Genomic DNA, 16,351 nt, shown 5'->3' with positions numbered 1-16,351 from the left:
TACTATCATCAAACACAATTTCCTAAAATGCTTCAAAGAAATAATAATAATAATAATAATAATAATAATAATAACAAACATCATCATCATCATCATCATCATATGGCCTCAGTTAGCCCTTTAATTGGATGCATTCTTGGCTGCCTGCAAATCCATATTACGTTTTACTTTCGTTGACAGAGAAATCAATCTCTATTGTGCAATCTGTGGCAAAGTTTTGTGCCGCACTCATTAGAGACAAAAAAAGAATAGCCAAGATATTCTTCTGGATTCACTCAATGTTAAAGACACAAAATGCAGGGAAATTTTGGCCTTCTCAGAAGTGAAACACGACTGTTCTAAGTCAACAGCCAACATCTGCACGTGGGAGGGAGGAGAGCCTGTGGGGACTACGGGTTCTGGCTTTGTCTTGAAACGCAGTTTATTTTGTGTCTCATTAAGAGCAACACCTGTGTGAAAAGTGAAGTGAGAAGAAACATCATAATAATAATAATAATAATAATAATAATAATAATAATAATAATAATAATAATAATAATAATAATAATCCTGTCTGGTCTGATTCATTGGCTGAATGGTCAGCGTTGAGGACCTTGGTTCAGAGGGTCCCGGGTTCGAATTCCAGCCGGGTCGGGGATTTTAATCCTGTTTGATTAATTCTTCTGGCTTGGGGACTGGGTGCTTGCATTTGTTCCAACACTTTCCACTTCATATTCAGACAACACACTACACTACCAACCACCACAGAAACAAGCAATAGTGATTATATCCTTCCTTATAAGGTAGGCGTCAGGAAGGGCATCCAGTCGTAAAACAGGGACAAGTAATAAAACATCTCTTCTTTCCTGTATTGAAAGAATCTTAATAATAAATGTAAGAAATTTATTTTAACTTCAACCTATTCAATACAGTACAACATGTTAACATGTCTCAACTATTTTAATGATGTTTAACTAACACGTTAACATCTTGTACTGTATTGAATAGGTTGAAGTTAAAATAAATTTCTTACATTTATTATTATAAACAAGGACAAATCAACATGTGCGACACCGATCGCACCCGCAACCCCATAGGTGTGAGAAAAGCAGTAGAAGACGAGGAAGATGCCTGTCTGCTACCATTTCTTGGTAGATGCAGTACTTTAGCATGTGTCCCTTGGCACAGGTCAGAGTAAAGTATACCTTCCACCGAAGTCCCAGTCTCAACCACGAATGTGACAATATAGAAGCTGCTGGGGTGTGGGTGTTGCCGAGTGATGACATTCAGAGCATGACTAGTGGGTCCGAGTGTTATGAAAGGTGTTAGTCACAGGGTCGATTGCGCTACAATAGCACTTTCTGGTCCAAAAAGGAAAGTAACAGCAAACTTCTCATCTTGCTTAATATGCCTCATTTTGATGCTGTCATTGTTTTTGTGGTTTCCCTATAACCACACAAACTAATTATTATATTCCACACTGAGTTTTTATTTACTACGTCCCTACAAAATCCACGCATGTTGTATGGAGATCTCAGGAAAAATTCCCAGGTGTTTGAGTTCCATGTCAAGGGACAGTTCATAGAGTAGTTAATAAATTTTGTGAAACAAGAAATATTAATTATAAGGCTTGTTGATGTCAACTCACATTGCTCCATTGCTGAAACGGTACTCTCCATCACCAGATGGCTCACTGAACACTATAATATTTGGAGAAATAGCCCTTTCCCCCACCTCCCCCGCCAAGTCTGATGGTTTCTTTTCTTTACATGTTGCTTTATGTCACACCAACACAGATAGGTCTTACGGCAACGATGGGAAAGGAAGGGGCTAGGAGTGGGAAGGAAATGGCTGTGGCCTTAATTTTTTTTTCTTTGCTATGGGCTTTACGTCGCACCGACACAGATAGGTCTTATGGCGACGATGGGATAGGAAAGGCCTAGGAGTTGGAAGGAAGCGGCCGTGGCCTTAATTAAGGTACAGCACCAGCATTTGCCTGGTGTAAAAATGGGGAAACCACGGAAAACCATCTTCAGGGCTGCCGATAGTGGAATTTGAACCTACTATCTCCTGGATGCAAGCTCACAGCCGTGCGCCTCTACGCGCACGGCCAACTCGCCCGGTAGGCCTTAATTAAGGTACAGCCCCAGCATTTGCCTGTTGTGAAAATGGGAAACCACAGAAAACCATCTTCAGAACTGCCAACAGTGGGGTTCAAACCCACTATCTCCTGAATGCAAGCTCACAGCTGCGCGCTCCTAACCGTACAGCCAACTCGCTCAGTCTGATAGTTTCTCAGCTGTCAAATAAGAAATAGAAAATAACAAGGTCAACACACTTAAAAAATTAGATAAAAATAAAATTGAGAGCAAGGAAAGATACATTCTACATATTCTTCACATCTAATCTGTCTGCACATTTTGTACTTCTTTTTCATTATTTATTCATTGCCATCTCAATTATTATTTTTCTGCTTTCTTAACCCATCTGTCAGTGGACCTGATTTATTGGATAGAAGGAAACAAAAACTTTTATGTCTAAGACATGCACGAACTGGGACTGACTATGCCAGCAGCTATGATGAGGGAGGGAAGCCTGCGGGGACTACTGGTTCTGGCTTTTGTCTTGCAACACAGTTTGTTTTGTGTTTCAGTTTCTCATCGTGAAGAGGTTTTCCATGGAGTAGCTAAGGCCGAGTACTTTTAAAGTACGTAGTTACTCTCATATTGCCCGGCCGGCAGGAAGCAATAGCTTGCTGGACGAGGCCTCAGCCTTGCCTCACCTGCAGTTTTGCATTAATTGGAAGGACCTGTATATCAATCAATGTTAAGTCTGGAGTACTTCAAGGATCAGAGTAGAGTCCTCTGCTTTTGCTTTTCAACCTAGTGATGGACTGCACAACACACATCCAACTGCATGTTTTATCCTGCATGCAGAGAATATCATATTAATAACTAAGAGTGCAACTACGCAACTATATTGCACGAGACCTTGAACCACCGAGTATCAAAACTGGAATGGCATAGTCTATGGGTAAAAAACTGAGTAAATGGAATGCGACTTTACTGACAAAGGGAAAACCAAGAGAGATTTGTGTAGAAGACAGCCCTATTCTTACAACCAGAGCCAAGCCTTCTATATGCAGGCCATGCAAGCCTTTGGAGAACTAAAAGATGAAGTCTTTCTCTAGCTGCAACGTCGTCACTAAGTAGTACAGAATGGAATGTGCTACTCACTTTTAGTGTGGGCGTGAAACTCAAAGGCCATGTCCATGTTTCTAAATTTTTTGATCTTCTGGTTGAGAATAAAACTTGTGTCCTTCCAACTAATCTGGGCATGTCGTCCCCCCCCCCCCCCCCCGATGATTAAGCATTTTCTTTTATTCCTAGAGTTTCGAAGTTCATTTACCTTGGTTCCATTCAGAGTACAAGTAAATATTTTTTATGAAGCTGTAACTCACTGAATAAATACTCTCTGATTAAAATGGGGATCCCCGTCATGTATGCTCTGCAACCCCAGAATGCTCATAGGAAACAAAGGCAAATATTGTCATATGCTGTATGGAGCAGAATACTGGACTGCCAGAACGAACATGAACATCACGCAAATGAAATGCTAAGGTGTGCAAGTGGTGCTGCTAAGTACGAAAAGATAATAATGCTACTGGGGTACTAGAACTTTTACCGAGCAGAGTATTTTTCGCGCTGGTAAATCTACACAATATTTAGTTTGGGATGACATCTAACTACAATGTGATAAATCAAAGTCCTTTCATTGGTGCGTTATTCATGAGAGAGTGATATTATTTCAGGTGGTATATCATCTCAGCGAACAATCATGGATCCATCCTTGCAGGAAGAGTTTTACTTTTGGCAGCTATTCTGATGAAGACAATGGTAAACTCCAGTAAATATTTTACTTACACTATATTTGCACAGACGGATTCAGTATATCGAGTTTGTATACAAAGATATGTAATTATTTAAGGAGTTTTTAAAATGAAATATGTGTTGGTGGTTACTATTTGTGTCCTTGGTTTAAGCAAAAATGGAGAATCACTTAGGCCCATGATAAACATGTGGAGAGAAGAACTGAGAAAGTTTTATACATTGATTCCCGAACACCTGAAAATTATTTTGTGTATACTTCAGAATGAATACTGAAAGTTTTGATGAAATTCTGAGAGCTATCAGGAACTATATCCATTTTGCTGCTTCACAGAAGTAAAGGCTCTAAATGTCTGAGTAACTACCAACTGGTTATCATTCCCTAGTGTTGCGCTGGTGTGAGCAGTCCACCAATCTGTCACGTCACTTATTCTTAGTTTTATCAGAATACCGTAAGATACCTTTTGGGTTGTGCAAGCTTCAAAATCCACATAGCTCAGAGATTAAGAATTTATTTCCCGTTAATAATTACCCTACTTTATAACCTGTAGGGCCTAACTAATCTCTAAAGATAACCTTCAATGAAAACTACATTTCTCTTCATTCTATAGTAGGCCCTAATTGGAAAACTTGTTTAGCCTCCCAGAACAACAATCACCACTACCACTTGAATCACATGGCATGTAGTCTACCATCATCATACTACTTCTATGGAGTCCATGACACAGCCTGGATTTCTTAAACCACTAATCAGGGCGATATTTCAAAGAATATCAGCATGCTACAATCTGTATCCCCAATTAATTATAATTATTGCTATTTGCTGATCGACAGATTAATATAAACAATATTGTCTACATACACAACCTTTTCCCTCACCCTTCGTTGAATAATAAACTTTCTTTCTCAAATTAAGGTAAACATTATCTCAGAAAGTAACTGCTAAGAACAGAATAACTCTACAATTTTATTTTTTAATGGATTCCCAAAACACTGTTAATTCAATTATACTTATGCATAATATGTGGCATGTATCATTTTAAGCATTACCACTTAAAACTTATCATACAGAAAAGGGTGGACTACATGGAATATATACTCACCATATAGTGGAATTTAGGTCATAGATTATGATATTCAGTTACATTGATAAGACAAAGTCCAGGACTATGAAAAAAAGTCCAGATGTCACCTCACTCAATAGATGAAACAATTTTTGTAGACCTGTGTCATACTGCCCAAAGATGATGGATTAAGTTTATGAAGTCTCACTATAAAAACATTGTTTTAAACTTACATTAGTTGGGTGTAACTTTACAGAACACAAATAAAGGATATGAAAACTGAAAATGTATCAGTGAGCATCATAGCCCACCACCCTCTTTTGGATTAGACGTCTCCTGATTACAGTATTCTGCTATTACTGATGTCATCTAAAATGTCAGATGATTGTTTTAAAATGTTCATTGCACTTACTGAAATGACTGTTAGTTCAACAGAAGAAATTCTCCTCAGCCCAAATACGACGTATATTGGTAGATGTCAATGTTCGGTTTTTATTTTTTTTATGAAACCTAATGCTAAAGTGAACCTGAAACATAATGCAATGAGAGATCATGCAGCTCGCTGATACCGAACAAATCTGATACCTAACAGCACTAAGTGGAAAGAACGCATTCCGTAGTTACTCCTGACTCGCCCTTCGCGAAAAAAATATTCCACCAAAACATCATGTCAAACAGCGAGCAGAACGTCTTCGTCTTGCTGCTGGATTCCGAACCAGTTGCGAAATAGTTTCAATTATAAAATGACATGGGTGTAACCCATCAGAAGCAAGTAGTAGAGGCCACATGCTTGTTTACCGTTAAAATGTCTATGCCAAGTTTGTGACCATGTTTCGTACTCTGCTACTAGGTTAACCAAAAAACACCTGAAACATTTAATTGACGCTAATATCCAAAATATGGCGGATCACATGATTATTTACAAAGGGGTAATGTAACTTCAAGATAAACACGCATCGAAAAGGACCAAACGATATAATATATACTGTATTTGCAAAGAAATTGCATTAATCACCAGTATGTACTTGCAGAAAACTCCGAAAGGTCTTATGAAACGAGCCAAAAGAAAATCGAGAATTGTTTTCCTTACGTATTCGTAAACATTCGGTGGCTCAAGCAAGATATGGAAGAAAATCTCTTTGGCTCAAGCAAGATATGGAAGAAAATCTCTTATTTCAACTGACAGATCCTGAACTCTTAACGAGTCTCCATAAATAGTGAACAGCAGGGGAAAAAAAAAAAAAAGAAAAATGCAATAAAGGAAGAACACGTGAAAGTGTCAGCTGACGGTATGTAATGAAGAAGGTTAAGAGATAACGTCCATCCGTAGGCCACAAAAAATACGTTTACGAGTAACTACAGAAGATTATTAATAAGGTATATTATACACTGGTATTCTCAATGCGCAAGAAATTAAGGTAAATAAAAATTATCGGTACACCTACTTCAAATCCAATTTTCGTGAGTATATTACTCCATACAACACAGTGCATTGATCTAACAACTTTGTATTTTAATTACAGAATTTACGAATTGTTAGGTCAAAATCTCGACAAAATGGAGGAGGTTCACGGAGGAGGGGTGGGGGCTCGTCGTTCGCCCATCTCGACCTTCTCCAGGATAATCCACTTGCGTTCACGCATATTCAATGCACCCAAATACCAATACGCAATGATTGATAAAAACAAATGCATCACAGCCAGTAGCAGATATTGCACCGTTCAACTGCACAAAAGATATGAAAAGCTAATTCATAGATAACACCACACACCTATAACGTTAATGAGAGAAGATAAATGGAGCCCGTGCGATGTGTTATCCCGCACAGGAGCAATAGTAATAGTGGCGGCAGCCATATTAGTTGTTGTGTTCGTGTCTGAACTTCAGAAAGCAACATCTTGTATGATACGCGAATTAACGACACAATTTAAGAAGTCAAGATGTCGTCGAGCCATGCCTGTCGCACCACATACACACTTAAACTTGGGCTACAGGGCAAGGCAGGCAGATACAGATCCTGCTACCTCCCCCCCTGCACGAGACAGAGATAGAAACATTCCAACACTGGGTGAGTGAGTGAGAGCTGGCTGTAAAATCAATGTGGCGGGGCAGCACCCAACGGGACGGCACGGTTCACTTTTACACATTATCATACGTCGAGTGACTAGGTCAACAGGCTGGCCACACAGCCTCCCTGCGATACACATATCTTTAAGTACTCGAAATTACTTTCGAATACGACCATAAACATTCTCCCCATTCATAGCAAACAAAGTGTGTAAAGAAAAATATACGCTGTCGCCAAAACTTCCATCACAGGTAGGCTTAAATCGTACCTCACTATTTACATTTGAAGCGTGATTGATCAGTACATTCGCTAATTAACCATCTTAAATATGTGATCGACTTTTCGAAGAAGTGACGTAAATCGGACATCCATTGTCTGCATCGAGTTAGACACCAAAACAATATATCCGTAAAATTATTCATGTCAGTGCTAACCTTTAAAAATTAACAGTGCATCGCAAACCTCACCATCTACAAATATTAAAATGGGTGATTTTTATTTTTTCAAGAGTCGGTATTCGTTCAACTGCTCTCAATAGGATTTAAGATACATTAACAGGTCACCATGGTAACAAGGACTATCAGATCATTCGCCTCGCCGTGGACAAGACTGTCTTCTGTCTTTCAGTGCTGCCACATTTCCAACTCCATACTCATCCCCGTAGTGTCATTCATTTCGCACACCGCACCGGCGCAAAGATACAGCCTCGTACCCAGCTGGTGTCCCACCAATGTCCCTGTATTCGCAAGGGGTGATAAGTCTTAATAGTGAATTTAGGCAACTTCAGATACATTGTTTAAAAATTGCAAAGCCTAAACGTAGAAAACTACCAGAAAAGCAATTCATGTTATAGTAATGATATAAATTACCTTTAAGACTCCTCAGTTCATGCACGTAGCTCAAAGATGATCCTCCGAAATGGTCCCACACATGAACGATAGACTATCGGAGCAGACTGCCAACATGTCCACAGTTTATAAACTACCCCAAGTGAAAAACATACCGATGAATATAAGAACGAGTAACTTGCTATATTGATCATCTGCAGAGTGGCCAAAATGGCACCAACAATGTATAACAATCTGATGATTCATACTTCTGATTAATCTTTAAAAGTGCTGTACCTACTTACACCGCTTTACTCGGTCGACAAAGAACATAAACATTAACACGGACTAAGCTTAGCGAATATCAGATTTCCCCCACACCATCTCGACAAACAAGCTCGAAGGGTCGGCGCCAGCCAAGAGGGTAAAAAGCAAAGGAGAACATCAAAACAGGTCCGTTGAACAACAACTGTCGTAATATTTGCGCCTCCATATCATTTTGATGTTCCAAAACAAATTGCTGCCTGAAGAAAATGTCTCTTTAAGTGATGAAAGGTCGTCGATCTCGAAATACAGCAGGATGATACCTGATTTGGCACTATTAACCCTCAAACACACGCGTATGGGGTGGAATCCACCCTAGGTCATTTCATTTCCTAGTGAAATATACAAAAAGCTTTTATGTGTTCTCCCCGCTCTTGCACCTTTCTGGCTGGATTCCCCCCCCCCAGAAAGAGTCATTCTTGCATAATCCATCTTAAAATCTCCAATTAATACAGTAATTCATATTTTACAATACAATGGTATGTGGGGTGAAAAGCACCCCCACGCGTGTGTCTGCGTCCTAAGATCTGGCGCGTGTGCTTGAGGGTTAAGATAAAGGGGACACAATCTCTAAATGATCGGAAAATAATTATCGTATTCCCTGTCGGGTCCGTTTTCGTGATATTGGAGAACTAGCCCTCGGTGTGTAGGGGCGGACGTCCACGTTATCTCACGCCAGTAGTAAGAAGTGACTTTGGAGCGTAGGTCGGCAACCACAGAGCCCATGGCTGAGCATGCTACTCACCATCATCTCTTTTGACTGACCTCTCTTGGTATATATCGCACACTGAGAATAACACGGCCACAACTCAAAAGAGGTAAATTTTACAGGAGAGAGATTTGAAAGTTTGCTTCTTGTATATAAAATCAGATTATTCATAAATCAAAGTAACTGTTTACTACAATTACTTCGGTATTTACACTTTTTAATTTGGTCTACCTACGCTTTGATTTATGCAATTGTATACGAGATAATCTGATTTATATTAATAAAATTTGTACTTGTGGCCTTATAATACCAGCAAGGTAGAAGATTTACTAACATTACTTCGAAATTGTAATGGAAAGTATGAATACCAACTTGCATAATGATCACAAGCACACTTTATTCTGCAACATTTACTACACAATAACTTAACCAAAACCAATTTTAGTATATTCAAAGTACAATAATTATGTCAACATAATTCTACAGCTCCTCACATTGGTAATCAGCTTCCGTAAGGTCCGCTTGTCTGTCCTCTTCATTTTGATCATGAGCTTGTAGGCTTTTAAAGAACTGGTGATGAACTCTAGGAATGACACCAGCTGAACACAAGTCGAGGAGGTCCTTAAGCTTGCTCAAAGATATTTTGGGTGGACATGAATAAGCCTGTTCCAGAAGTGGTAAACTTGGACGTCCCCGCAGTTTTCCTCTTACGTGTATTGTTTTAAAGTCCTGGTCTTCGTAGTCTGTTTTGTAGAACAGAACGTTGGGTGAATCCTTTCTTGTTTCGATGATTTTGAAGGAATTCCATTTCACTTTCTGGCCATCTTCGTTGACTGTGAAATTCTTACCCATATTCTTCGCCAGTTGTTTAAAATCTTTAATGTCCTCCGTCGCAAGCTCTCTTACAACGTAGGGCTTTCCTTCTTTCTTAGCTAACTGTATCAGAGGCACCCACTGCGTTGGTGTATAAATTGGGCCTGATTTCAAACTCCTTGCTTTCTGCTTCTCGATTGTAGAATGCATACTATCTCCTTCGTTCTGTGTATGTCCAGCTATCAAATATTTATGGGTAATTTGTGGAATACTAAGTGTCTGTACAGCAAAGAGGTACAAAGATGCTATAAATTTATTCTTATTTTGTCCACCAGCATTATCTGAATAAAATACAACACGTTGATTCTGGCAATGTTCTTCTAGAAAAGTCAAAACACAAGTTCCAATTTCATTGACTCCACGATTAGCTATGGATTCGTTCCAAAAGAAACAGTACCCTTCCTTCTTTCCGATATCATAAACAGTAAAATTATAACAATTCAACTTTCTCTTATAGTACAAAACTGAAATATCACCACATGGTGCTTGAAGGACTGCCTGTAAATCAAAGCATGATACAGTCAATGACCCTTCCTTAGCAAGAACACTATCTTTGGATTTCTCTTCTCTACTTAGAAGTTTGTTTCTGCAATGATCTTCATACATTGCTCGTTTCTGTTCCTTTTCTTCATCACTGGCATTTTTGTAACTTTCACAGAGCGCACACTGATCTTTCTTTGGCACAAAAAAAGAAATATTGAAGTCTGTATTGAAAATTTCCCTATATAAACTGAGCTTCACTGAAGGAAGTCCGCTTTTGGTTTGATTTTCCAGATACAGTCGGTACATCTCAGCAACTGTTAAGCTCCCATCTAGATACTTATACTCTTAACTTGTTTGAGCTCGAATATAATGAGACTCTTTTCTGGGGAACGAGCGTATATGGTTTCTAAACTGTTCCTTCAACGCCCCATCAACATTATGCTTTGTGTGTTTTCCGCGTTTCTCCTTCTCTAAAACTCCATGTTCGTCAACTTTATTCCAGCAGTTCCTTATGAACTTATCTCCTACATCAAGAGTTTTCATAAAAAACTGCTTACAGACCCTTATTTTATTTCCATCTACAAGGAAGTAGTACGCAATATTACATCCCCTCTGGCTGCCTTCTTCTGAATATCTGTACCTTGGTTGCACTTTTTGGGAGTGACCCCTCTAGGAATGTGTCTATTTGCAGCGGCAAGTATTGCTTTAACAAATCTACAGTAGTTGTTGACAACAGGAGGAATCCATCTTATGCTGCTATCAAGATCAGCAGAGAAACTGTCACAGTTAGCTTTGACAAAATTCCACCGCGGAAGAGGAGACGATCTAATAATGGGGATTTGAGCGCCTATTTCCAAAAGAACAGGGCAGTGCTGACTGTGTGGGAAATTTGTGAGCACTCTACGAATAGCAGGTAAACTGTATCCCTGGTGATCAGTGGACACAAAACATAAGTCAGGATTGGTTTCTGTATTCCACCCTGCTGATTTAAAGGAGCCTTTTTCCTTTGGGTTGAAGATGTGCTGAATATTGGACAAGTCTGACCATTCAATAAGTTTTTCTCCACAAAGGTCATTTGATCTGTATCCCCATTGGGTGTGATGGCTGTTAAAGTCACCCACATAGGCAGCAGGATGTGCAAAGTTTGGAAGCATATTATCAGGCCATGGGATACCTGGAGGTTTATAAGTGTTCACAACTGTCAAGTTGCTAACCTGAGTCACAATGTTAGAAATGTTGTTCTCATGGTGTGTAGAGACTAGATGAGCATCCATGATGGAGTTGCAAACATAGGTCGCAGAACCGTATGATTGATGATAAGCAGCGGGATGATCCTGTATTGTTCATGTCCATTTTGATACATCCAAAATCACAGAATAAGGCAAAACTGATGAACACAACGCACAGAAGTTTCTCTACTATAGTCACTAAGGAATTCCCTCCAATTCAATGTAAATAATAAGTACATTATTAATGACAATAAGGAAACTGGATTTACATTGTAGCAACAAGAGCCCTCCATTCAGAAATGTGAGTGTAATAAGGCCACAACTTAAGATGCGTACCTGCAGAACAGTGAATTGGTATGGAATGCAAGTATAATACAGCCATATGTCAAAATGTGGCTGTATTGTTCTCACCACTAAGATTAAGAAACCAAAATGTTATAAGGAATTATCTGCCCTCAGATGGAAAAAAATTAAAATATATGTATGGCCATGTTACACTAAATAGAGCATGACTAGATGATATTATTACTTGAATAAAACGAATTTTTTTTTTTTTTTTTTTGAGATGTGGCCTTATAATTCTCAGTATGCGATATTCTTGTTTTCTTTCGACCCCGACGGTATTGGGTTTGGAAGTCCCAGGGAGTCCCACTTCCACGCCCTTCGTGCCCCCCACCCCCTTTTCGGTACAGTACTTTCATTTTTCGACAGGATCACACCGTACCTCTTCTATTTTCATTTCTGATTAGTGTTAAGACAGGGTGGTTGCACACTTGTACTTCCTCTTAAAACAGTAAGCACCACCTTAAGATGACTGAAATTACCCAGTTGTGGCATTTGAGTCCATTCGCAAGAAACAATTAAATGCACACGGTAGCAACAGGTCGGAATGTACGAAACAATGTTAGAGAACAATTAGTTGGTTGCCGAGCCTTGGTAGAGATTATCATGATTTGGAATAACCCTCTGTAATACAATTAATACTGTGTTGTAGCTTTATCAATATGTATAATCACTCTTCAGCTACTGAATTAAGGAACAGTCATGGGGCCCTCACAAGCGGGGACCTCATCGCCGCCACTGCCCGCACTTGGTAGCGAACGCCATAGTTTATTATTATTATTATTATTATTATTATTATTATTATTATTATTATTATTATTATTATTATTATTATTATTATTATTATTATTATTATGTTAAGAAATGAATTTGTCATGATTATAGTTAGCTTAAACGGTTGTAAACAAGGGTTTAATAAATGTGAAAGAACACCAGCGTTCTATCAATGCATACGAATATTTTCAGTTTGGAGATGGCCGTTTTGTAAAAATATGAAGTATATTTTGGAGTACAAGAAATATTTTATCTAAACGTCTGAGCAAACAGACTACGTATAATTTAACAGTTCAGTGTTCACCGAAATCATCATATAGGTCCAACCTTGAAACTTATATCACAGTGTTATTTTAAAAATAGTAAATGTTTAAAATTACACACCGAACTGCTCTCCTGAAAAGTGATAAAGGCATCCTCATTAACTGAGTTGAGATCATTTTACCCCTTGGTGCTATTCGAGTAGGCTATGTGGTGGAGCCGGGTTTCACCCCCCTCCCATCCCGTCATTCATTTCTGATCCTGATTCCTCAGATAAGGTTGACGTCAGGTCATAAAAAGTCGCTACGAAGATTCATCTCGCTTCATACCAGACCACGTAGAGAAACGGGGCAAGGGTTGGACAAACAAACAGATTCCGTGCAAGTGAAAGACCGACGATTATCACATGCGACCGTTCGTGTGTCACCAGGGATCTTACACATGCCAAAATCGAATGCCATGGAGTATAAAAATAATGTTATGGATTTTCATTAGCAGTACTACAGGCATGAAGAATGTCGGAAATGCTTATAATTGCGTGAGCAAAAACTATCTAGCAATCCAAAGAACTTTATAGTAGAACTGATCATTCATTAGTAGTAGGGCCAGGGCAGTTTATACTTTCAAGCCAAGAACAGAAAAAGAATCAACGTTCGATTGTCAACAATTTCGCTATCCGTAAAGTTTAATACCGAGTAGCTATACTCATCTAATTTTTAAATTGTCCAAGAATGATCTAAAACGCCAATGTGTGAACATTTTGGTTCGCAGTGGCGAAATGTGAATAAATGGAACTTTTACAAAGAAGTCATGATACGTTTCTTTAATTGGATTTACGTCGCACCGATACACATAGGTCTTATGGCGACGATGGGATAGGAAAGGCCTAGGAATGGGAAGAAAGCGGCCGTGGCCTTAATTAAGGTACAGTAGGGTTCGAACCCACTATCTCCCGGATACAAGCTCACAGCCATGCGCCCCTGACCGCACGGCCAACTCCCTCAGTTGCATGGCCGAGGATATGTTCGGCTCGCCAGATGCAGGTTTTTTATTTGACTCCCGTAGGCGACCTGCGCGTCTTGATGAGGATGGAATGAATAAGAAGACGACACATACAGCCAGCCTCCGTGCTAGCGAAATTAACCAATGATGGTTAAAATTCCTGACCCTGTCGGGAATCGAACCCGGGACCCCCTGTGATCAAAGGCCAGCACGCTAACCATTCAGCCATGGAGCAGGACACTTGATTATGATTGTGATGATATTAGTTTTTATGTCCCACAAACTACGTTAACGGTTTTTGAAGGAGCCAAATTGCCGACAGTTTTTTTTTTTTCTTCCTTTCTTTTGAGTTCTGATACCGTACGTGCTAGTAAATCTACCGACATGAGGTTGGCACTGCCAACATCGGCTCGGATAGCTAATATTCTACCCAGGTGAGTTCTGGAAGAAACAAAAACGGTCTTATCGGCTGGATGTGCTGCTGACTGCACTCCTTTCCCTTATTCTTCACTTTATGTAAGATAAGAAGCTTCACAGAGTAGACGGCTTCTTTTATGCGAAAACCATTACAAACTGTCAAAAATGATAACCAAGATATTTTTAAAAATAGGAATAATTACAGGAATAGCATCTTCACATATAAGATGAAGTATGGAACTAAAAAAGCTTAATTTCTGAATTATCAGTGTTCAATATGTCTACATAGAGGACTTTAATCCAAGGCAATCCTATGCTTAAAATGTGCACTAATACCTTGGCTACGCGTAAAATATGTTGCGCTACCTCTGCCTGTCAGATCTGCATCAGCGCGGGCTTCGTGGTTTAATACAAAGCGGGTCGCGAAATAAAAATGACGTTTACGAGGGAAACAGAAAAGATTTTCTGAGAAAAGCGAAAACACACCAAAATATATTTAATGGGCATGATGGCCATGATCGTTAAGGCGCTGAAGTCTAAAAACGGTCTAACACCGAGGTTAGCCGGTTCGAGTCCCGTTGGTCGAAAAAATTTTCACCATCAGAATGTTGGCCGGCAGGGTAGGGGAGGTGGTGGTATACAATTTCTAATCACTAGATTGCGTGCCAAAAGCCTGGATTAAATTCCAAACCTCTCCGCAGTGCTCATATGGACTGAGGGCATATGACGCTGTTGATGGTGATTCGTCCGTCGGATGGGGACGTTAAGCCTTGAGCAGACCGCTTGGTGCTATTCGACAGGAGTAGGCTATGTGCCGGCACCGGGTTTCACCCTCTCCCTACTATCATATATCACGTCATTCATTTCATCTCTCATTAACTCCTCTGATGAGGTTGACGTCAGGAAGGGCATCCGGTCATAAAAAACCGCCACGACAAATTCATCTCACCTCATACCCGACCCCGTAGGGAAACAAGGGTTGCACAAACATTATTAAAGAAATATATTGTTTTAAATCCAAAAATCCCATTTAAAAAAAGTTGATGCACGAGTCTGTTGCTACGCGACAGGGTGCTTAGAAAGTGTTGCAGTCCCACTAGGAAACGGATTTTTATGTGCTAAAAAATTGAAAAAAATGAAAATACTTTACTTTTGAAGCAAAACATTGAAAAATAGGCATTAAATATTTGGTTCAATATTACAAAATTATAAATATGTATTATAAAAATATCACTCACCAATCACGTTCAGAAGTTGGCGGGTTAAAATGTCTCACTGTTGCAGTCAGCAACAAAGACTGTCCATCACAAAACTACGTCGGCTGTCTAGGAACAAAGCACAGTACCGAGAGAAACCCCGTTCAACGAAAAAGAAGATAGTCTTCCATATTTCGTCAAAGAAATTTCACGGCCACACTTATATTTTCAATTTTACTAATCCTTCTTACCCTTCCAAAATGGATACTTTGACACGTAGTATGAAATACTTGAATGAATGAATTATTTTCTCGCCGCCATGCACCTCATTTAATTGTCTCAAGCAAGAAGTTAATTGATGTTCGTAATTTCTTTATAGAATGGTATAAAAAATGAAATTTTCAGACATGTAAGAAAATCCCTTGTATTATAAAGTCATAAGTTCTGAAGAATTTCAACAGATCAAGAGTCATCTGTATCTGCGGAAGAGGAAGATGTGGATTTTTGGCTTTAACTTCGGGGCTTTCATTAATACTTTTGCCGTTTGGGATTAACTTGTCCATTTGAGGAGGTAAATTTCGTACCTGCCAATTTACTCTGTAATAATTCTTGTAGGACTGTGGAAAGCTTACAGAAAGGGCTCCTGCTATTTGAATTTTAAAAATTGAAAAATAACAATTCATAGAAAAAATTTAAAATGTGTACCTGGTTATCAGTCTAGATTGCTTTACAAATAGTTGCTTGTTGATTTTTCAATATATGCAATTTCTTTCGAAAAATTCCAAATGTTTTTTAAAGAATGTGTATTCTTAAAAAATGCCGAACTAATTTTAATGGCTGCTACTTTTCAAAGCAAAAAACACATTGCGGCTTATCATTCGATTAAACAAATGCTTTAAATACTCGTCACTAAACA

The 16,351-nt window shown here is 39.1% G+C and overlaps 1 protein-coding gene across 10 annotated transcripts in view; it reads right to left on the bottom strand.

The window, feature by feature from the left end:
* Positions 1-16,351, bottom strand: part of Tlk (Tousled-like kinase) — an 883,856-nt gene that overhangs the window by 367,439 nt on the left and 500,066 nt on the right. Inside the window, exon 1 of one of the 10 annotated variants that reach the window (XM_067146745.2) lies at positions 6,702-6,983. The exons of 7 other annotated variants lie outside the window; for them this stretch is intronic. Coding sequence is in view for 1 of the 3 variants with exons in the window: in XM_067146744.2 (XP_067002845.1) it covers positions 4,970-4,972 (3 nt within the window). In the remaining 2 variants the exon portion in view is untranslated. Of the gene's footprint in view, positions 1-4,969; positions 5,022-5,342; positions 5,653-6,701; positions 6,984-16,351 lie in introns of those variants that run through there. 2 more of the 10 variants (XM_067146746.2, XM_067146744.2) reach the window with 2 other exon arrangements.

The sequence above is a fragment of the Anabrus simplex genome, chromosome 5 (genome assembly GCF_040414725.1).
Source record: "Anabrus simplex isolate iqAnaSimp1 chromosome 5, ASM4041472v1, whole genome shotgun sequence".
NCBI lineage: Eukaryota > Metazoa > Arthropoda > Insecta > Orthoptera > Tettigoniidae > Anabrus > Anabrus simplex.
Note: the sequence above shows the minus strand (reverse complement) of the source record. Positions and strands in the feature narration are given on the sequence as shown.